Source organism: Dipodomys merriami, unplaced genomic scaffold (assembly GCF_024711535.1).
Source record: "Dipodomys merriami isolate MVZ:Mamm:240054 unplaced genomic scaffold, mDipMer1.0.p SCAF_32, whole genome shotgun sequence".
Lineage (NCBI taxonomy): Eukaryota > Metazoa > Chordata > Mammalia > Rodentia > Heteromyidae > Dipodomys > Dipodomys merriami.
Genome location: NW_027204715.1, coordinates 8658865 through 8681474, shown reverse-complemented (window position 1 = coordinate 8681474; position 22610 = coordinate 8658865). Strand labels below are relative to the sequence as shown.

Sequence of the window (22610 nt, the reverse complement as noted above, 5' to 3'; positions counted from 1 at the left end):
TAGTTTCTATGTATGAGTGAAAACACTCATCCTTTATTTCTCAGGCCTGACTAACTTCCTTTAACATAATTTTTTAAAAGATCCTTCCATTTCTTCACAAATGATACCATATTATTCTTTCTAGTAGATGAATATAATTCCATTTCATTTATATACCACATTTTCTTGATCCATTTGTCTATTAAGGGACATCTGGGCTGATTCCATATCATAACTATGATAAATAGTGCTGCAATAAACATGTTTGTGCTGGTGGCTTTACTGTATCCTGGTTTGTAATCTTTTGGGTAAATGCTCAGGAGTGGAATTGCTGGATCATAGGGTAGTTCTATGTTTAATTTTTTGAGGAACCTCCATACTGCTTTCCAGAGGGGTTGAACAAGTTTACATTTACCAGTGGTGTGTTAGCATTCACTTTTGGCCTCATCCTTGCCAGCATCTGTTATTATTTGTTTCCTGGATAAAAGACAGCCTACAGAATGGGAGAAGATTTTTATCAGCTATACATCAGACAATGGAGTAACATCCAGAATATACAGAGAACTTAAAGAATTAAATCCCCCCAAATCCAACAAGCCTATTAATAAGTGGGCTAATTAGCTAACAAGAGTCTTCTCAGAAGAAGTAAAAATGACCAATAAGCACATGAAGAAATGTACCACATCTCAAGCCACAAAGGAAATGCAAATCAAAGCAACACTGAAATTCCATCTCACCCCATTATCAAGACCATGTTTATTTTTAGTGAAAGATTTTTTAGGTGATGATTATTTAGGCACTAGATTTTAGTAAAGGGACCAAGCTCTTTATTTTTTATCTTTTGGCAAATAGAACATATATAGACCTAAAATCAAGTACATTTTATATTTTGGTTTAGTTGTATGCAGTTTTGATTAAAAAAATGACTTAGGTGCTTAAACACAGAGACACATAGAAATAAACTTTTACATTTTTATCATGTATGCATTCTTTTGTCATAGACCCATCTATAACATATACATATATATGCATATATATGGCATACATATATTTATATACACACTTAATCCTGAATTATTATTCAGAAATGTTAAGTAGCAAACGACGTCCAAAATTGATAAGTGAAAAAAGTAGCTTAACATATTTTTATTCTGGATTTAAATTCAGTCAAACTTGTTGTGTAGACCATGCACGTTAGAAAATTTTGTATCGTGGCCTATTCACAGAGCCAGTTGGAAGCTAGACAAAGCCAAGAAATGGGCAACGAACAATCTCTTCAATTATAGGAGACCCTGCCAGTACAGCTTCCAATGCTAGCTTTTCCTTTTATTATTATATGAGACTCTGCCAATACCCCTTCCAATGCAAGCGTCTTCTCTCCTCAATTATATAAGATTCTGTCAGTACCCTGTCCAATGCAAGTTGGCCATTATTTTAGGGGGAGTTTAATGTTTACATTATATCAGTTTTTATGAATTGAATTGTCTATTAAGAAATTAACTCAGGAAATTGAAGTGCTTCTGAATTTATAGTTTCGAGCTTAGAGCAAAGATGAGAGTTTTCCTTCTCTCATAAACATACTTAGTTTTCTTACTACTTCATTTTTACTTCTTAATAAGTCAGTCACATAATTGGAGTTAGTATTTATATTCCATTTCTGTACACACAGACAATAAGACCAGAATCTTATTTAGAGCTATAACATGCATAAGGTGATGTCATACTATGATTTTTTACTTTCAGAGTAAAGCTATTGCTTATCTCTAAAAGTATAGATTTCCCTTTGTCCAGTTCTCGGTCAGAGATTTCAGTTTTTAAAAAATCAATAGGTAGGTTGAAGGAAATGACATTATGGAAAATCTTTCATCTTGGTCAGTATGTCATAAATTGTGTTTAGCTAATGCTAATCCTGAGAGCCTGTTATTTTTGGCTTAGAGATGAATTCACTAGGAATATGTAAATAAGATTTCAATAATGAATATTTAGCCAGAGACAAGCATCATTTCTTAGTGTATTCTGTGTGAACTACAGAGACATTAGAGACCAGACATTGAGGGACCAGAACCAAGAGATTGAGCAGGACTATTTAGGGATTAATGGCTGGCATCACAGAGTTCCTTGAAGGTAGTCATTGGAGTCCCGTAAAGGATTAACAGGGCTACACGGTGCTTTAGAGAGTTCTCTTTAGCTGCAGAGTGGAAAATAGGATGGGAGAAAGATGGCTGTAACTGGAGAGACCCAAGAGTAGACAGTTGCATTGGTTTCTCAATGGGAGGTTGGGCTTGACCATAATATAGAAGTGAGTGTGGAACTGAACAGAGATGCACCAGCATGGTGTCTAAAGAGTGAATTGATGGGACTTGTGGTCAGCTGATTAGATATTGTTGGAGGAGAAGTGTCAGGGAGAGAAGGAGAGAGGAAAGTCAAAGATGACACTGGTTTCTTGTATTTATTTACTCATGTATCACATATTTACTGACAAATATATAGTACTAGACACTCTCATGGCACTGAGGATGCAAAGAGAAGGAAGATACACAGGGTGCCTGCATTCCAGACATCTCGAGAGGAAAGAGATAATAATTAGAGAAATGAATAGACCTACTTGGTTTTCTTAACTGCATGACGGTTCACACTACACTGTCAGGAGATGAGGTAGGAACACAGAAGAAAGCTTGTGAAGAATATGTGGAAGGGTCATTAGACAGTTTTATTAGTTAACTTTTGTCACGATAGCCAAAGTAACATTAAAAATTATTTGACTTACATCTCTAGAGTTTCTAGTCCAACACTGGGTGATTTCATTGCTTTGGGCCCTTCTCAGTAGAACATGGTAAAATAAATGACTCACATTATGGATCAGAAAGAAGACCAAGACTGAGAGACTGGAGTCCTCCCATCTTCTTCATGGCTTCCACAAAGACCATATGTAAAGGTCCACAGCACCTGCAGTACCATTGCTGTGGGAACCAAGCCTTTAACATGGGAACTTATATATTAACCACCCACTGATTTATTTGAGAAGATTGAGAATTCTAGAGAATTCTAGATAGTCCTGCAGCATAGATATTTTATATAACATATAAAGAAGTATGCAAGATTGACGGGTGACAGGGTTTTCTATCACCTACCAACTGGAGATGCTATAATGTTAACCTTTGTGAGAAAGACAAATAAATGATCAAGTGTATATCATTGTTTTGAGAGGAGAATTTATATTAAAAAGCAATGTAGACAATACAGTATCATGAACTTAGCAATGTTAGCTGTAAAAATGTTTGGTTAGGCAGTTAGTTAATTGGTGTCAATATCTGAGGTTATCCACCAGTGGGAAGGGAAGATGGCAAACTTTGTGAAGAATACTTAGAGGGTATTTGGATATGTTGATTTTTATGATGCTATCTATGGGTTATCCAAGTTTGAAGTCCAGTAAGAGACAGCAATCTAAGTGGACAATTTTTCTAAATGTCCCAATAGAAGATATAGCTATTGTATTTCAGGCCTTCAGGCAGGTCCTACCAAACCTGAAAATTCATTAGGCAATTGTAAATAGACAGCAATTCCACAACCAGAAGAAAGTTTCAACTTCCAAGCTTAAAAGCAGCTTTACCTTCTCCTTCTTTGTGTGTGTGTGTGTGTAAGAGGGGGGGGGAGGGGGAGGGGGAGAGGGGGAGGAGGTGGAGAATTTAGCACTTTATAACACAGAAAGCTTCCTAGTCATTTCCTGCCTTTTCCAAGAGATTAGGTCCATAACAAAAGGAAATAAAGTATAGGTATAACTCTAAATGTATTATTCTAATTATCCCACCTGTGGCTTTTTATCTCTTTGAGAGCCCCACGAGACATAAAATCTTCACATGCCAAAGAATTCTCATTAATAGACACAGGAATGTCTATTAATGGGAAGGACCTGGGTTTGCTACAGGGGTTGTCAGGAGATTATTAATTGGTTTATGCATTTAAATTCATTGAAAAGCAGAGCTAAATTTAATCTAGAACATTAAACAGTGTGTTTTTATGTCAGAGGAATATGAAATTCTTTTTGCTGTTATAGTATTTCATGGGAGGGTTGTTTTGTAATTGAATGAGCGGTGCAACATTTACATATCTTTCCATTGAAATGATGAAAAAATTCACATCACTTGTTATTACTCATTAAAATGGCGATGGAAACTTACAGTTTACAATTACTGCAAAGATTTCCAAGGACATGTATATTGCTTTTTTGTTACGTCTTGGTGGATTTTATAGTTGGATCTTGATTTAAAAAATCATTTTTAACTGGTTTACCCTTTATCATGAAATAAAACTTTCGGATAGGAGGACAATTCATTTGATCTCTGCAAACCTTTACTTTTCTCCTGTATTTACATGTCATCTCCAACATGATTTGAAATGATGTATGAGTTCATTGCTACCATTGTAGGAATGGCGTGAGGGCTTTAGGATTTTGAGCTTGAAGAGGCTAAGGACTTGAAGCCCTCTGTGTTTTCTCCTCTGTGCTAGACTCTCACCACATACATTGTAAATGATTAACTGACTTCCACATCACATCATCATACCATGGAAGGAGTCTGAGATCCTTCCCCATCCATCTTCCCTACTCCTTTAAAGTCTCTCCAGTCAGTTTTAATGTTCTTTTCTTCATTGACAAGAAGGCTTTTAAGAGAACACAATGAGTCTCTTCTTCTACCACGTAAATTTCATACTGTAGGAATGATGGCAGAGACATGAGTGGGCTTTGTTCTTTTCCCATGCTGACCTGGAGACTGAGAAGTCATTTGGTGTGATTGCATCTTCCTGGATTGGGTGAGGTTACAGGTATCAGTTGGCTTCCTTCTCCGAGGCGCATACTCCTTGGTCTATGCAGCTCAAGAAACAGATTTAAAAAGCTTCTTAGGCAGTAGCCCTTTTCAGCTTTATCTTTGATTTCTAGGATAAGGTTTTCATGACTGGGGTCTTCCAGTACTGGGGGTTTATGGTGTCATCTGTATGGACACCATAAGACAAAATTAAATCCCGTGAAAGGACAGAAGAATTTGATCACATTCAGATTTTACATTGATCAGAACTTCATTTACTCCTAAAGTGAAACAGATTTTCAAAGGCTGTAAACATTATAAAAAATAGTTTAGGTGCTTTAGGAAGTGTTTGACATGGCTGGCTTTATCTGAATAATTCTTGTCAATTCAAGATTTCTAAATTTTTGTTTCTGTGAGTGTTTTGGCTTTTGTTTTGCTTGCTTTTTTAGTAATTGACCATGATGTAAGAGAGCTTTCTCAGTCTATTATGTTGACTTCTTATTTAACAGAGGACAATAGAGAGCTATGTGGATAAACGGATGGGTACAACTTATGGTCCTCCGGCAGGAAAGAAGATGACTATATTTATTGATGATGTGAATATGCCAATAATCAATGAATGGGGAGATCAGGTACATTGATCCTATTATGCACTTCATTTCTTTAATCGAGCATGGATTTTTTTGATGAGTAAACACTTTGCACATTTATAGCCTATAATTCTTGAATTCCAATGTTCATCCATCCTTTGGAGCATTCAAAGAGTATAGGGCTATGCAGGGCATTTTAACTTTGCACGTTGTCTTCCTTAGGTTACTAATGAGATAGTACGACAGCTGATAGAACAAAATGGATTCTATAACCTAGAGAAGCCTGGGGAGTTTACCAGCATGGTGGACATCCAGTTCGTGGCTGCCATGATCCATCCTGGGGGTGGACGCAATGACATACCCCAAAGACTCAAGAGGCACTTCTCCATAGTTAACTGCACTTTGCCTTCGGACGCCTCCATGGATAAGATCTTTGGTAAAATGGATGGGGCATGGGGAATGGAAGAATACCTGGTCATGTTCCCAGGAGAAAACCTCCTCTCAGAGGGAGGAGTTGTACCAAGGAGTGGCCATTTAACACAGCAGTTTGTGAATACAACGTATCTTGATTTAACTTAAGTGACTATCAGCAGTTTATGTCAGGAAGAAGACGAAGGTTGAAATGGATTTGGGGATGAGATGGTTTCCTCATAGTATGTCCAGATACAATTCTTTTATGTTAAAGCTAGATGTTGCTGCTTTTTTAGGCAACTCATGTAAGAGTTCTGTCCAAGGGAATGGTGGTTCCCAGAGCAGGGAACTGCCCCCATCTGGTTATCAGAATTGACAGAATTTTAATTGGCTATTGGCCAATCATTTACTTTAAGGATCATCAGCCTAATATATAACCAGATATATTTAACTCAACAAAGAAAATGTCTTTATGATTGATTTTGGAATGATTTTCTTCATGGAAAAAAATAGAAATTTGTGAACAACTCCCTATGAGATATCAACTTATACTCTCTGAAACTGCTATTGAGAAAAAACTCATGAAGGCTACTCTAATTAATTTCTGGCAGATGCAAATGTCATCTTAGTCCCCTCAGGCTAGGAGAGCGTGGCAGTAATCTGCCTCCAGTCACAGCAGTGGCAAGATTTGGAAACCAAATGACAACTGAACTATCTAAACTCAAGAAATGTAAAGAGGATAAGAAAGAATGACTATGGTGGCTTTTAATTAGTCTTTAAGGCTTGGGAATTTTTGTACATAACTATATGCAGATTTTTAATAATGCACAGAAAAGAAACAGCAGAATGGAAAATTCTTTTTATAAATATGTTCTCATATTTTTGTAAATCAGCTTTATAAATGTATCATCGCTGCTCATTTAATGATATTAAATGAATGTAGGTAGAGTTTTTAGTAATAGCGGCTCCCTTTTGTCTTATCCTCTCTCTCTCCTTCCTTCTCCCTACGTCTTCCTTATAGTGCTGGGGTTAGAATCCTGGGCCTTGTGCATGCTAGGCAAGAGCTCTGTCAGTGGATCATAAATTCACTCTTTCAGTAGCAGCTATTCAACATTTAGTTGAATAGCTAACTTAAATGAATGCTAACTTAAATAAATTTAATTCACTGATTACTTAAATTAATTCAATTTTCTTTCTTATGTGGCTGTTATAATGTATAATTGCATTTGTTCAAATTCTGCATTGTAGTGCTTTTCAGTTTAACTGAATTTCTTTGATTGATGAGTCAAAATGTTATGATCTACTCCCTTTGCAGGAGTGATTGGAGTTGGCCATTACTGTACCCAGCGGGGTTTCTCAGAGGAAGTGAGAGATGCTGTCATGAAATTGGTACCGCTGACCCGTTGCCTGTGGCAGAAGACCAAGGTTAAGATGCTCCCCACACCTGCCAAGTTCCACTACGTGTTCAACCTTCGAGATCTTTCCAGGATCTGGCAGGGAATGCTGAACACCACTTCAGAGGTCATCAAAGAACCAGATGTAAGCGATATTTCGTAGAGAAAAATGAAGTAACAGTGCCATTTATCCTACGACCTAGATTTTTTTCTTTTTACTAGTTTTGACTTTTATGTGAATTGCAAAAAGCATTTTAGGGCTCTTCAGCATGCATATACATTTCTTCATTGGTCATCAGCTATCATGAATGAGGGGAAAAGTAAATATGTATGAAAACTTAAGTTCCAATTATTCTAGGCATATATTTAAGGAAATAATATACACAATTATTTATAATGTCTAAAAATAAAAAACCCAATTCATTTTCGTTTATATTTTCGTATACTGTGATATTATTAGTCTTCATATTTTAAGTTTGAATTTTTAAACTAAACATGTAATTATGTCTGTAAATAAACAGTCAGAATGAAAGAAACCATTTCTTGTTAACCATCCATGATCTGGTTCATATAACTAGATACACTCAAATAATTTTCCATGCTATTAAAAATATAAAAGAAGCAGCAGAGTTGAAAATTCATTTAATAAAAAAATGAGCATTTGTCTGTGTACTGAACAGGGTGCTCTCAGTGTTATAAGAATTCCACTAGACGTAAGAGTGCTGTGCTAAAAATCCAGTCTGCCTTTGTCCCCCTGCAAAGCATGGTGGTTGGCTAAAGCCCATTTGGCCTCTTTTCCAGCCTCTCTTGAGCTGAGGTGGGAGGTGACCAGAGGGGTAGGGGGGACTTCTCCCATCATTTAGAACAGTGAATTATTAACAAAAGGTCATTAAGCAATAAAATGTCATCAAGCACATCAAATGTTGACCTTTGAAAAACTCTTCAGCTCTGCTCCAGATGTTCATAAATAGATAACTTGCTAACTTTTGAAGAGTAGACATTAATGGGGAAAAGTCATAGTTCTATAACAGAGAATTGAGAGACAGCTTAGTATCAGTGGATATTTTTAAGCTGAGGTTTTCTTCAATACTATTAATGAATTCACAGAATTGTAGAATGTGATTCTTAAATATTATCCAGTATCTGGATAACCAATTTCTCCTTTTTGATGTGTATTTCAAATCAGCGTAAACAATCCCAGCAATTGGAATCACAATAAACTTCTGTCTTAATGGAACCGTTGAGCATATTGCACTGTACTTTGCTATTCTGGCCTCCCAACAGCATTTAATCATTAGTTATATAGTATTCTAAGCTACAATCATTAATCAAGGTAAAGAATTTCCACTAGTCTTTGGGAACAAATAATGAAGAAGACAAGCTTTTTTTTTTTTCCTATAGTGCCAAAGGTATAGCACAATTTTATCAATATACAGTGAACTTTGGGCCGTGTTTCACCCAGACAGGGTGATTTCTCTGTTCAGATAATTTTGCTTTGTCCACTATAAAAGTATGTATCAAAAAAGACTCACTTAGCATAATCTCTAAACCTTTCTGAGTATATTAGTTTGCTGGTTGGAGTGACTTATTGTTTTGTGTAAGTATTTTGCTTAAATTTAGAGAACTGCAAAAGAATAAATTCTATTTTCCCATTAGTATAATTGAATGAGACTAACTTAAAGTAAAAATTATATTTATATATAGAAATTATATATGGTCATATATGGCATATATTATATATAGAAATCATATTTATATTTAAGTAATTAATTGTACAGATAAGTTCAATTTACAAGTGCCAGGCATCTTGATCAATATTAATCTTAACTTTTAAAAGTATTGCATCTTAAGTATAGATCCTCTATAAAATCTCAGGTTAATTTTCCTATCATTCCCAAATACTTATTTTATCACATTATCAACAGGAACTGTTACAGCTTTGGAAACATGAATGCAAGCGTGTGATCGTTGACCGTTTTACAGTGTCTGCTGATGTGGCCTGGTTTGATAAGGCTTTGGCTAACTTGGTAGAGGAGGAGTTTGGTGAAGAGAAAAAACTCGTGGTGGATTGTGGAATTGATTCTTACTTTGTGGATTTCTTGAGGGACGCACCTGAAGCTACAGGTAAACTATTGAAGCAGAGTTTGAAATTCTCTCAACAGTGTTCCTACGGGAGATTCCTAAGGGGAAGACAGAAGTTTCCTGAAGTTGAGTTTATGCCTAACCAACTATTGAAACAAGCCTGAGACAAAATAGGTTACCAATAAATGTAGCGTGAGTAGATAAATGAGTGATCATGGAGTTCAAAGATGAATAATGTGCTTATTATTCTAAATAAAGTAGGAAGGCAAGATAGAGTAGAAGAAAGTACCTAAGGATGTATAATCTATCAGAGGTATGTTTGAGGAAGGAATCAGTACACATTAGCTAGATACCACCAAACATTATACATTCTCATGTATAAAAATAGAAAGGTGAATATGTGCATCATGGGTCCTGTGGGGGAATAAATATTATAAATATATAAAAATATATAAAATATATAAAAATATTATCTGTGGAGTCCCGTGGCTATCTGTGGACTACTACAGTTATAAGCAACTAAAAGATATCAAAATAAGAATGTTTATTAGGGTCATCAGAATGTTGAAAATAAAAAGAAAATCCTTCAAATTGTAAGAAGCCACACAATATAATTACAAAGAGCCAGATAACATGAAGGCAAACTTCTGTGCTTATGGTTCCATGAAAAATTGTGATTTATGACTTTTCTAATGAAAAGAGGTAGTGTTCTGATTACTTACCTTCAGAAATAACTGGGCCTGGAGAATTATTATTCTTTCATTTAATAGCTTCTTCCAAAGCGGTAACTGAATCTTAAAGTTAATTTGCATAATTTAAAAGGCATATTAAAGTGCCTACTATTTACATCTTCAAAATGGTTGCAAGTGGTCAGGCAATCTCTGATTAATTTGGGTAACAATATGTATGACTTGTGAAAATTATCTGAGTGCCAGGCTTGGTGGGACACACATGTACTCCTAGCATTCAGGATGCTGAGGCAGGAGGATCAAGTTTGAAGCCATATTGGACTACAGAATAGGACCTTGTCTCATAAAACGAACAAACACAAACAAAACATTTTGGACTGACAGTTGCAAAGTGATGTTTTGTTGGCTGTGTAATCAGAAAGAAGTGAATAAATGTATTTTATCTTAAGTCAAATACATAACAAAATCTCATAAGGACACAAAATAATTAGAATTTATCTGTTGCATTTATCTATTATACTTCCTTGTATTTTATTTTCTCTAATTTAGAAGGAGAATTAATAGGTTGTGATTTTCAAGGAATAAAGCCTAACTTTAGGGGACAGGACAGATTTCAGAGTGGAACATATAATCTTCTGTGACTTTAAACCATTTTGCTTTTCCAAGCTTGAATTGAGTATGGATGAACACGTTGTGAGTATTGAAGCTTGATGAGGGAGAGCTTTGCAAATAAGCCAGAATCCCTGTTTTGTCATAAAGAGGTTGATTATATTGACTAGGTCACTTAAGATAACTACATACTATAAGAATTGGAAAATCTACTTACTCTTCTGTTACCCAGTGAATTTTTAAGTTATTTTTTGGTATATTAAATTACAGTATCACTTTTTCCAATTGTAAGTACAACTGACAGTTAATTTATATAGCACTATTGGCATTAATCTTTATAGTTCATGTTGAAAAAGTATTAAGTCTGTGTATCATGAGCTTTAGACATTTAAACAGTCTTTTGATTTTAATTCACTTTTCCAGTAACATAATGCACTGTTTATTTAAGAAACTATTTTTTCTTAACCTTTCCCTTTCATTTCCTAAAATTTACTTCTGTTTTCACAATTAACTTAGAATTTCTTAATCATAATACTATTCTGGGAAAGTATAATGACCTTTTCCTTTATAATCTTATTTAAAAGTCATGTGATGCTTGACCTTCCTTGTGATTTTAACATTAACTCTGCCTGTACTTTTGACTTTCATTTCAACCATTAAACTCATATCTCTGGGAGAAACTTTGGTCAATTGTGGGTTGTGACTAAATTCAGTGAACACAGTATCATGTGAAATTGGCTTCTTCTAGACCAGAAAGAACTAGGCTTACATAGAATCATAAAAATCCTAATGCTTTTACCACTTCCTTCTTTTTTTCCCCTAAAAGTACATAATATAACATTGTATTGGAAATTGATGTTATGCAGCATTGAATTACGGCGACACAAATGTTGAAGTTAGTGGTGAAGTCCAGGAATGTGAAGAAGCTAAGTAGATTCTTCTTCCTTACCAAAGGAGAAACACCCGAGGAGACAGATGCTGAAATGCCCAAAATTTACGAACCAATTGAATCCTTTGATCACCTGAGAGAGCGTCTGAACATGTTCCTGCAACTGTACAATGAGAGTGTCCGCGGCGCTGGCATGGATATGGTATTCTTCGCCGACGCCATGATCCACTTAGTGAAGGTACAGTGGCTTTGCCCAGAAACGTGTCAAAGTGTGATTGACGCTTGCTATCATACCACATACCCCTCCTGCTTTCTTTTCATCCCCTGGAAACACATGAATTTTAAAGCAAATGCAAGGCTATATTCCAGTTTCATTTCCACACCGAATGTGTCAGGTCACACCTTATAAGTTTAAAATAAGAGCACGTGCACTTCCAGTGTGTGATGTGCTAATTTCATTCAATGTTCTATACTGCTTCCAGCTCCGTGTTTTCACTGCATGGGATAAATGTGGTTGATATTCGAGTTCAAAACCTAGGAGAAGGCTGCCATGTTTGAAAAAGTCATGTAATGAATATCACTATAAAAGGAGTGCATAGTCTTGAAGACATTGAGCTAAGTGAAAGAAGCCAGCCAGGCAAATGCTGTAGGATCCAATTCACGCTGGGTACATAGAGGATTCAAATGACCAAGTCATCAAGCCGAGTGCAGATGTCTAGGGGCGGGGTGGAGGGGGAAACTAACTAGGAATTGGTGGTGAATGGGTGAATTTGTAGTCTCAGTTCTCCAAGATGAAAAAAAACCACTATCTAATAGTATTAAACCATACACTTCATAGTGTTTATGATAGTAAATTTGGTTATGGGTATTTTACAATAATTGAAAATGATCATTTAAAACCAGGGCAGAAACACTTTGAGCAGATGAAAATTTGATTGAAATGATGTCTACTGGGAAAGTTCTCTCCTAGTTTCATTACAGTATCTGCTTTTTAGGATAATTGGCCATCAATGTTGGAAGTAAAATATATTCATTTACTTAATAACTAATGTGACTTAGATATGCGGTTAGATATGTCATGCGAAGTCCACTGTTGATATTCTTCCTTTGTTGACCACGGTTGTTTTTTTTCAGATTACATCCTTTCAGTTAGAAAGGAGGCAGTTTGAGGTTAACTTCCTTTACATGAAGAATCATCTCATAAATATGTGTTTCCTTTGGAAATCTTAGATCCTCTTATTGGATCTTAGAACTGGAAGGGTTTGAGAGCTTCCATGTGAAAATGGGGTTGCCTACCTGCTTTTGTTCTTTCTAGGAAAGAGGGCAAGGAAAATATGTATGTAAGGCTGCATTGAGTCTGGTAGAAAGAGGAAGATAGAGGGGCTGCTTTGGGGTTGGACCCTGACAACTGAGACATTGATCTATACTGAATCACAGTCTTTCCAAGCCAAACAACAAATAGCAGTTTTGTAGTCAGTTAGAAGTTCAGTGTTTCATGAAGAGTAGATTTTCAGCCATATTTGATAATTAAAGGGAAGGTTAAAAGCATTCAAAATGAGTAATTCTAATGGTGAATTCATGAAGAAGAAGAGTCTGTTTTTGAATGAAAAGGGCATTTCAATGCAAAACTTAAAGCATACCTCAAAGTCCTTTTTCTTTATCTTCTCAGAAACAGAGCCAGTCACATCATGGACTGTGTACTGACCTTTCTCATTTGCAGTCCCTGGGCTCCTAAATATGTCCCACAGTTCCCACCCTGACTTGTGCCTGCACGCTGTGCTGTATTTCAGAAATTTCCCCATTCCTTCCACCAGCGTATGGCTGAAATCTGATTTTGAGATGCCCATTGTTTCCACAGTGGCCTCACTCTTACATTGAATACAGAGGGAAGATGGGTTATTTACAGGTGGAAAGCTGACTACTCTTTCTGTTTCCCTGCTATAGATTTCTCGAGTGATCCGGATGCCCCGGGGAAACGCCCTCCTGGTTGGGGTGGGCGGGTCAGGGAAGCAGAGCCTGACCAGGTTGGCTTCCTTCATCGCTGGCTACGCTTCTTTCCAGGTCACTCTGACAAGGTAAAAAGCAAGCAAGCTTATACTTTCACCTAAAATGGATTTTGAAAGATGGTTCCCAGAGGTCACCTGAAGTTAAGCATGTATTTTTCTTATCGTCATTAAGAGCCAGTGGTTTCTTCCTTCTGGAACGTTGATATAGTTTCTCCTTTCAACCTTCTCCACAGAGTATGAATATTTCACATGAATAACCTGCTTTTGAGACATTTCTCCCTGGTTGTTGTTCTGCTATATGCAACAGGAACTTCACATGCACTCTTTTTTTTTTTTGTTGCATTTTAGAAGATATTTGCTCTTCGTGAGTGATAATGCAGATTTCAAAGCTAATACAGGAGAAAAATAGGGGAAACATTTTTGCATTGATTTACTCATCCAGACACTTCAAAATATTTATTGTATGCAGACTCTGTTCCCAGCGCTGGCTAGGGGAACAGGCTATAATAGTCAGCTTTTTATATCTGAGATAATGAATATAAAAAGAGGAAAGCTTTAGTTCACCTCCCAGTTTCAAAGGCTTCAGCCTGTGTCTGGATAGCTCAATAGTTCTGGACATCTGGTGAGGCTGAACGTCAGAGTGAGGGATGGGTCATGAGCAAAGATGCTCACCTTGTGGCAACTGGTAAGAGAAAAAAGACAGAGATTGAATGCCAGGGTCCCAATATCAGCTTCCAGGAAACACCCCTTCTCCCAATGCCTTAACTGCCTCCCACTAGGCCCGCCACCCCCCCCCCCCCTTTTTTGTCAGTAGAGCTTGAGTTCAGGGCCTGGGCTCTGTCTCTGAGCAATTTGCTTAAGGCTAGCACTCTACCACTGTGACCCACAGTGCCACTTCCAGTTTTCTGGTGGTTAATTGGAGATCAGAGTTTCATGATCCTCAGATCGCAGCCTCTTGAGTAGTTCAGATTACAGACATGAGCCCCAGTGCCTGGCTCTTGAGGGAGAATTAACTGAAAGATTTTTGCTTTATTCAAGTACCAGGACACACAGAAATACCATTTGTAGTTTGTGGATTGAACCTGCACAAAACAAGAATTGGACTCAGATTTTTGTTCCCTTATTTGGATAAGAGCTTAATTGTTTCCAAAGCACTTTTACATGAATGAGCTAATTTGGTGTTCTGAAGAATTTGCGGGGGGGGGGGGGGGTTGGAGATCAGGAAGGGATAGTCCACCATGCAGTTGAACTTCAGAGAGGCTATGTATTGCTTGATGTCTGAGACAGAGCCAAAACCTGGTTGCAAGATTTTGCCAGTAAAACTAGTTTCTAGTCTAGTGCCGCTTCTAGTGCATTGTACACACCCCACAGCAGCTCCTGCAGTGATGAGCTGGTTTTCCTGCCTGCCATACTGGAAATAATCCATTGCCAATGAAAGGAGAAGCAAGGCCTTCACACAACCTTCAAGGGACTGCCAGCCTCCTTTAGTCTCTGCACGCTGTGGGACCCAGGCTGGAATGCAGGCACCTCACACTTGGAAGCATTCTGGTCACTGTTTGAGGCTGTTGCCCCTTAAGACAGGGGGAACTGGCTAAAAATGTTCTTCCTGTCAGTGGGAGCCGAACAAAGTATTTTTTCTTTGTGTTTTTGCTTCAGAGTTGAGCTATATTTTTTAAGTGCTTTTGTGGTTAGGTGCTGGTGGCTCATGTCTGTAATCTTAGATACTCAGGAGAGTGAGATCTGAGGGTCAAGTTTTGAAGTCAGCCTGTGCAGGAAAGTCCCTGAGACTCTTATCTGCAATTAAAAGCATCAAGATCCAAATGCCAGAAATGGAACGGTAGCCGTGAACACAAAGACTCAGGGATAGCTACCCCCTTGTACTGCCCGCCTCCCAAAAGGAGTAAATTGTGTCTGTGTTCTAGTCATTGGATCTAGATCTATCTTCTATTTTTCTCGAAAAATAGGAGTCTTCTAGAAACATTGATACATAACTGTGGTATTTGTAAATAGAGTTTAGTTTATAGATTTAAATAAAAGACAGGATATAGAACAATATAGTACCTTTAGTAGCTTTAGAAAATCAGACAGCTCTTTGTGTTCTGGATTTTCAGGGTTTTTTTTTTGTCAGTTGTGGGGCTTGAATTTTTAAGAAAGTTTCTTTCTTTCTTTTTTTTTCTAAGTTTTTAATGACACAAGAGAAATAACAATTTAATAAACGTGAGTCTCTAGAACTGTAATATTTTCATTTATACTTCTGGTAGTTACAGACTACTGTTTTGATACTTCTCTAACATTTCTTGATTATAGGTTAACTTCTATCTAGAGATCACTTTGAGGAGTGAAAGCAGATTTTTTTTTTACTTTTTTATTGTGAGAATACCGTACAGAGGAGTTACAATTACATGGGCAAGATAATGAGTACATTTCTTATCAAGCATCGTTGCCTCCTCGCTGTTTCCCCTTCCCATCCCTTCCCATCCTCCTCCACTTCCCCCACCCATACCTCCCCCCACCCTCCACCAAAGTTGTTAAGTTCGTTTTTCGACATAACAACTTGTAAATCTCATTGTTGCAATGGGTCCACCTGTATCCCTAGTTAAACAATTTGTTTTTTTTTTCCCTTCCCCTCCACAAATTATACCAACATCAAATACAGTGAAAGTATGGGTTATACTTTGGGGGAGGGACATACAAAGTGAAAGCAGATTTGTGGTGGGATTTATTTCATGTTTCCAGCTACAGCTGTATTCTGCTACAGTATACTGATGTCTCAGAAAATTTTTATGTGGAATTCAGAGTTCCATGTACAAGAATAATGTTAGGGATCATTTATAACAGGGCATCTCTTCTCTTCATAGAATGAAAGCTTGAGTTTACTTTTGTTTCATTTCTCAGAGATGCTTTCAATAATACCAGTTACAGATGAGTGCTTCATAAATCTTCTAATGATCATTTCTAACAAATATCATTGTCAGCACATTTTCAAAATGAGAAATGGCTTTTACATTCAAATGATGTTTGCTTATGATAAGAAATTATATTTTGTTCAGGCTGACTTTTAAAAAATTGTCAATAAGGAGTTGTACAAAGGAGTTTCTATTCAACCAAGCAGGCTATGAATACAGCGCGTCTTGAACATCACTTTCATGATGCTCCCTCATCCCTCCCATCCCACCCTTCCCTCAATTTTCTCAATTCTTTTTAATTGTAAAGGTAATGTACAGAGGGGTTTCAGTTACATAAGTAACTCAATTTTCTCCTACTTTCCCTCCCTCCAACCCTCAATTTTGTTGATTTTTATATGCATTGAGTATACATTGAATTTTATGACTGCATTTTCTCCTTTCCTCCCTTCAATGATCTACTTCCCCCACCCCCCGAACTTGCCCAATAAAGCATAAAATATTGTTATGTTTGCTTCCCAAGATATTCTATCTGATGCCATAATGACAGTGATCCTCTAGGTCCTACAACACACCCAATCTGATGGAAGACCTGAAGGTTTTGTACCGGACAGCTGGTCAGCAAGGAAGAGGAATCACCTTCATTTTCACAGACAATGAGATTAAAGATGAGTCGTTTTTGGAATATATGAATAATGTCCTGTCATCAGGTGAGGTAGGAGCCCACTTGTTCATGTGTTGGTTTTTATGCTTTCATAATTTATTTATTATCATTGTTCATGTAGTTGCACAGATGGGTTTCAGGTCAACATGTCAATGCATGAGTATACTGCATCTGGACCAGTGTCACCCCTTCCATCATTCTTCTCCTTTCTTATGTGGCCCACCCATCACCTCCAGGGACCAGGTATATTGAGTATAGGACCAGTATATATTGAGTATTAGGACTCGATTCACCCAGCCTCTCTCTCTCCATCTGTTATTGTTCTTTTTGATTAAGTAAACAATGCCTTTTGGTAGGGGAGTTTTGAAGAATAAAAATTCACTGGAAAATCTAGAGCTAAGCATTTAAAACACAAAGAATTATTGCTCAAGATGACAAATGGAAAAAAAAGAGAGGTTAGAAAGAAAGCTAATGAGATAGCATACCATTTTGCCATCTTCAAGGGCCATGAATGCGATAAATGATAGGATTATCTATGTATTTTTAAATGTGGTACATTGCATCCTGAAAACTTACAGTTTATTATTTATATAAGTATACAAATAGAGAAAAGGCATTGTACCTATTAAGTGTTAGGTTTTAATTTGTTTCATATGTGTGAATTTCTGTATTTCTTTTGAAGGTCTCCAACCTCTTTGCCCGTGATGAAATTGATGAAATTAACAGTGATCTGACATCAGTCATGAAAAAAGAATATCCTAGACGCCCTCCCACCAATGAAAATTTGTATGAGTATTTCATGAGTCGCGTGCGACAGAATCTACATATTGTGCTCTGCTTTTCACCAGTGGGGGAGAAATTTAGAAATCGAGCTTTGAAGTTCCCTGCCCTTATTTCAGGATGTACGATCGACTGGTTCAGCCAGTGGCCGAAGGATGCCTTAGTTGCTGGTTAGTGTGGTAGAAATATCTGGTTCACTGTGTTGATTTATTCATTCACATTCTGTCTCCGCATGGCGAGGAGCCAGCTCTCTTCATCTGCTGTTCAAAGAATTTATTTTTTTTTCCTACAAGATGTTGCTCTTTTTAACTTGGCAGCTAATTTTTCCCAGAGTGTGATTGTCAGAGAGTGAGATCTTCACTTTGTACCCCCTGAGTTAATGTTGAGGGTTTGAGTATTTCAATGATATTTGCATGCTTTGGCTCAGTTGCATCCCCAGCAGTTTCTGGGTGCCACAGGAAGGCACTGAGGTGAAGCTCACCGTTCTTTTTAAGTGTGCTTGCCAGCCCCAGCATGGTTAAAACCAGGTGTTCCTCGGGCACTCTTGTCTAGTTGCTGCGGTGCTGTAAATCAAGAAGAACCTTATCCAGAACTCCTCTGATGGCTTTTGTCCTTGGCAAAAGTGTTTCTCTGATGCAAGTCTTGCTGTCTCTTCTGTTGAATCACCCACCCCACGAAAGCTTCGTGTTTTGTTTACTCTGTAATGAAGTTGGAGCATTTAAGTAGTGCAGGAGCTATCAGAGCTTGTAGGGGTATTTTTAATTTTCAAATTTTGGTGGGACCATCGGTGGCTATTTTAAAGGCTGTAGGCAGTCAAATTTCAACCCTGAACGATGGTTTCAGAACCACTGGGGAGCCTGATCTGGTAGTTTTCATATCTTTTGTTAATGGTTATGTATTTTTAAGCTGAAGAGACTTATTTTCCAGTAAGGCTTGATAGGTATTCCTACTAGATAAATCAGGAAAGGGAGGAGGGAGGAAGGAAGGAGCTATGGACCCTCATCTTCTCATTTCCACCAGTCTGGCCATCTCAACCTCGGCCGCTCAAGTTCTGTGGTATCCTGTGTTAAGATGATGGTGGTATATCTGTCTACTGCCTTTAGGGATAGAGAAACTGGAGATGGGTAGGTCAGAGGTGGAAAGAAATCAGTACTGGGGTAGGATCAATACTATAGTTAGGATCTAGGTCAGTTTATCTTTATCTATCTACCTACCTATCTATTCATTTATTTATCTACCTATCAGTGTATTGTCTGTCTAGATATCTATTAGCTATCAACATATGTAGATATATGTGTAAATGATTGGTATCTAGCACTTTACTGTTTTTGTTTAATAAACTTACTTTTGGGGAAGAACAAATGTTGTTGGCACAGTGCTGTTGACAATATGTTTTCCCAATATGTGACTCTTAAACCCAGAAGGTTTTAACATGTCTCCAGTGCAAACGCACAGCACAGTTTTCTCTTTGTCTTAGAAGCTTGCAAACAGACCCATGATTTAAATTTTTTAAGACCCCTTAAAATTTAAATGAAACTAGAAGTATGAGTTAAAAATTTCTTGAGGTGGGAAATGCATTTAGAGCACCAACAATAGTATTTCAGAGCTGTGTTATTAAGGTTTACTAGAAAGTAGGATAATCCATGTGTAGGTATTTTGTGAAATGCAATGGAAGGTCTAATTAATAGTAAAATTAGCAATACCAGGTGATAAATACTGTAATATACCTTGATTAAGATGATTCACTTTGAAACAGAGCTCTTTGTATTTAATATCTATTTCACTCATCCTTTCTAAATTATTGATCATTCTTTTTGTTAATTTCTCATAGCCCTGACCTTTTCTTTTAAATCTCATTTCACTGACCCAGTCCGAGCTTTCGCAGAGCCACGGACAATTTCTCTTCTGTACTCGCAGTAACTAGGGAGTGGCTTGATCTTCATGCATGAATCTATTTTTCATTTATTGAAAACATATTTCTTGCACTTGGCATTTATTGAGTCACCATACTGGAGGGCAAGAAGATGTGTTTCTCATCTCTAGATTCTTTCCCAAGGAGAGGGCATCTACAACTCTTGACTGGTACACCCCATTAATTCTTATTTTCAATTTGGTCTGTTGGCTGGCTCAGAATATATGTATTCACTTGCCTATATGATTCTTCTTCAGGGATCTCTCACAGAGTCCTTAAATTTAAAGTATCTGGAACTAAACTGGTATTGTCTCTAGGATGCCACCATTGTCCATCAAACTAGACGACCCTTTTCTTTCCTTTAAACATTTATTCTTCCTTCAACTCTAAAATCTAATCTGCTTTGAAGTCATGGCAATTACATATCCTAAATATTGGCAGAATCTCTTTCTTTTTACTGAAGTCCTATGCCAAGCCATCATGGTTGTACCATGAGAAAACCCAAGTAGCTTTGTAGTGAACTCTCTCCCTTTTTTCACCTGCCTTTCAGTCTTTTACATTCCTAACAGAATAATGGTAAAGATACCAACCCAATCACATTGTTTTGTGCTTAAATCTTTCCAGGTCCTTATATTTCCAGGTCCTATTTATACACACACACATACACACATCTTCATACATGATTTCTGCTGACATACATAAAAATGGTTTCAATAATTTAAAAAAGAATTTTTTGGCCATGACAATTTTAACTAGAGTGTACACTCCATGGGGTTGGGATCAAGGTTCATATTTTGCTTTCATGCTGTGGCACTTATCCCAGGGATGGATCTGTAGTGGGCATAACATGTGAATACATATGGATATAGAGCCATTGATGGGTTCTTATGTTATGGCTTTCTCTTCTCTAAGGGATTTCAATTTGCCATGTCTGCAGATGTGCACAATTCATGTTGGTGGATGCCACCCCTTCTTCCATCATCTCCCTTCCTTCTCTCCCAACCCCGCCATCCCCTCCTCTTACTTGGCTTCACTTTTCACCCATGTACATTGAATACTCTCACTGTATTCACCCACCACTCCCTTCTCCATTTTTCTGTAGTACCTCCCCATGAGTTCCACCCCCTCAGAGCAAACACGTTTCAGCTTCCTGGCATTCATTGTGTTCAACTGTAGGTTAATTGTTCCAAAGAGTGGCTCCACTGGAGTCTTATAACAGGAAGTGCACCCTCAGAACTGCTCCACTCTTAGGCATTGTGGGAAAGGTAAACCCTCTAACAGAAGAGTTTTATCCAAATATATCTAAAGGATTCTGAAATTAGAACTGACCATGGGCCACTGCTGTGCTTAAGAACAAGGATGAGATGGGCATTAAAATATTTAGTAGTACAGCAATGTATGGATGCACATTTGCACATGCCAAATGCAGTTGCAGATTAGGGGAAGTAAGGGACTGCAGGGTCTGAGTAAAAAAAAAAAACAAGCCCAAAAAACAAATGGGATTGTTTAACAAGAGTGCCAGGTGCACACTGAGGTCCAATTTACTTATATCACATTTGTCCTTATGTAAATCGTATCACAGCCTGGCTTCCGCCCAGAAGCTGCAGCTGTGTGGAGGAGATTACTCTGCAGTAATGGCGAGAGGCTTAAAATCTGCCATAGTTTTATATGTGAAGGAAAAAATCAAATTGTTGCTGTTTCATGTCTGGGGTCAAATGTGCTGACATAGATCTACCTAACTGGGGCTACAAGCACAGAATTCAGTTCCAGGAACGTTGAAGTCTTTAACAAATATCCAGGTGACCTTGAAAATGGCGATTCTTGCCCCAGTTTCAGGTTCTGTTGTCTTTATTCTTCCTAGTGTCCGAACACTTCCTCTCTTCCTATGAGATTGACTGCAGCTTGGAAACTAAGAAGGAGGTTGTGCAGTGTATGGGCTCCTTTCAGGATGGCGTGGCTGAGAAGTGTGTCGATTATTTCCAGAGATTCCGACGTTCTACCCACGTGACGCCCAAATCATACCTCTCTTTTATTCAGGGCTATAAGTTCATCTATGCAGAAAAGCACGTGGAAGTGCAAACCCTGGCAGATAGGTAAGTGTGAAGTTCAAGTCAGAGTTACTTTAAAGCAGTCAGCCTGAACTGCCCATCATGGACATTTTGCCATGACTAGAGACATGGTTGTTGGTCATAACTGATGTAGTGTTTGGGGAATATGATTGGCATCTAAACGTGCCCAGGAAGGTTGTTAAACAACCTCACTGTGCTGGAAAGATCCCCCCCCCCCCGCAACCAGGAAAGAATTGCCCGGCCCCCAATTTCAATAGTACTCACTGTAAGAAATCCCCTTCTAAGCTATGCCTGTGGATTGTACGTATGACCCCACTGCTCAGAGGGTGAAGGTCAGGAAGACCATGACTTGACATTTAGTGAAATCCTTGTCTCAACTGAGAATCCATACACACAGTGGTGTACATAACTGTAATTCTCGTATGGGAGGAATAGGTAGGAAGATTGAAGTCTGAGGCTAGTTCTGGGTAGGTAAATAATAACTATGGCAAAAGTAAGTGCTGGAGATGTGGCTCAAGTGGGAGATTTCCTGCTGAGCAATTGTGGAGTTCTGAGTTCAAACTCCATTACTGCCAAAATAGGAGAGTAACAGATAGATAGAGAGATAGATAGATAGATAGATAGATAGATAGATAGATAGAGAGAGAGAGAGATAGAGAGAGAGAGACAGAGAGAGAGAGAAACAGAGACAGACAGACAGAGAGACAGAGAGACAGAGAGACAGAGAGACAGAGACAGAGAGAGACAGAGAGAGACAGAGAGAGAGAGAGAGAGAGAGACAGACAGACAGATATAAAATCTTTCTGAGCCTGTTTGAAGGAGTGTTCTGTG

At 37.8% G+C, this 22610-nt stretch overlaps 1 protein-coding gene across 1 annotated transcript in view; it reads left to right on the top strand.

Annotated features, from left to right (window-relative positions):
• The window catches only part of Dnah5 (dynein axonemal heavy chain 5), a 211410-nt gene that overhangs the window by 120623 nt on the left and 68177 nt on the right, over positions 1-22610 (top strand). The window contains exons 48-56 of the mRNA XM_070042196.1: positions 5291-5413; positions 5594-5807; positions 7098-7321; positions 9102-9300; positions 11511-11683; positions 13390-13520; positions 16916-17069; positions 17701-17968; positions 21572-21803. Coding sequence (XP_069898297.1) covers positions 5291-5413; positions 5594-5807; positions 7098-7321; positions 9102-9300; positions 11511-11683; positions 13390-13520; positions 16916-17069; positions 17701-17968; positions 21572-21803 — 1718 coding nt within the window. The remainder of the gene's footprint in view (positions 1-5290; positions 5414-5593; positions 5808-7097; positions 7322-9101; positions 9301-11510; positions 11684-13389; positions 13521-16915; positions 17070-17700; positions 17969-21571; positions 21804-22610) is intronic.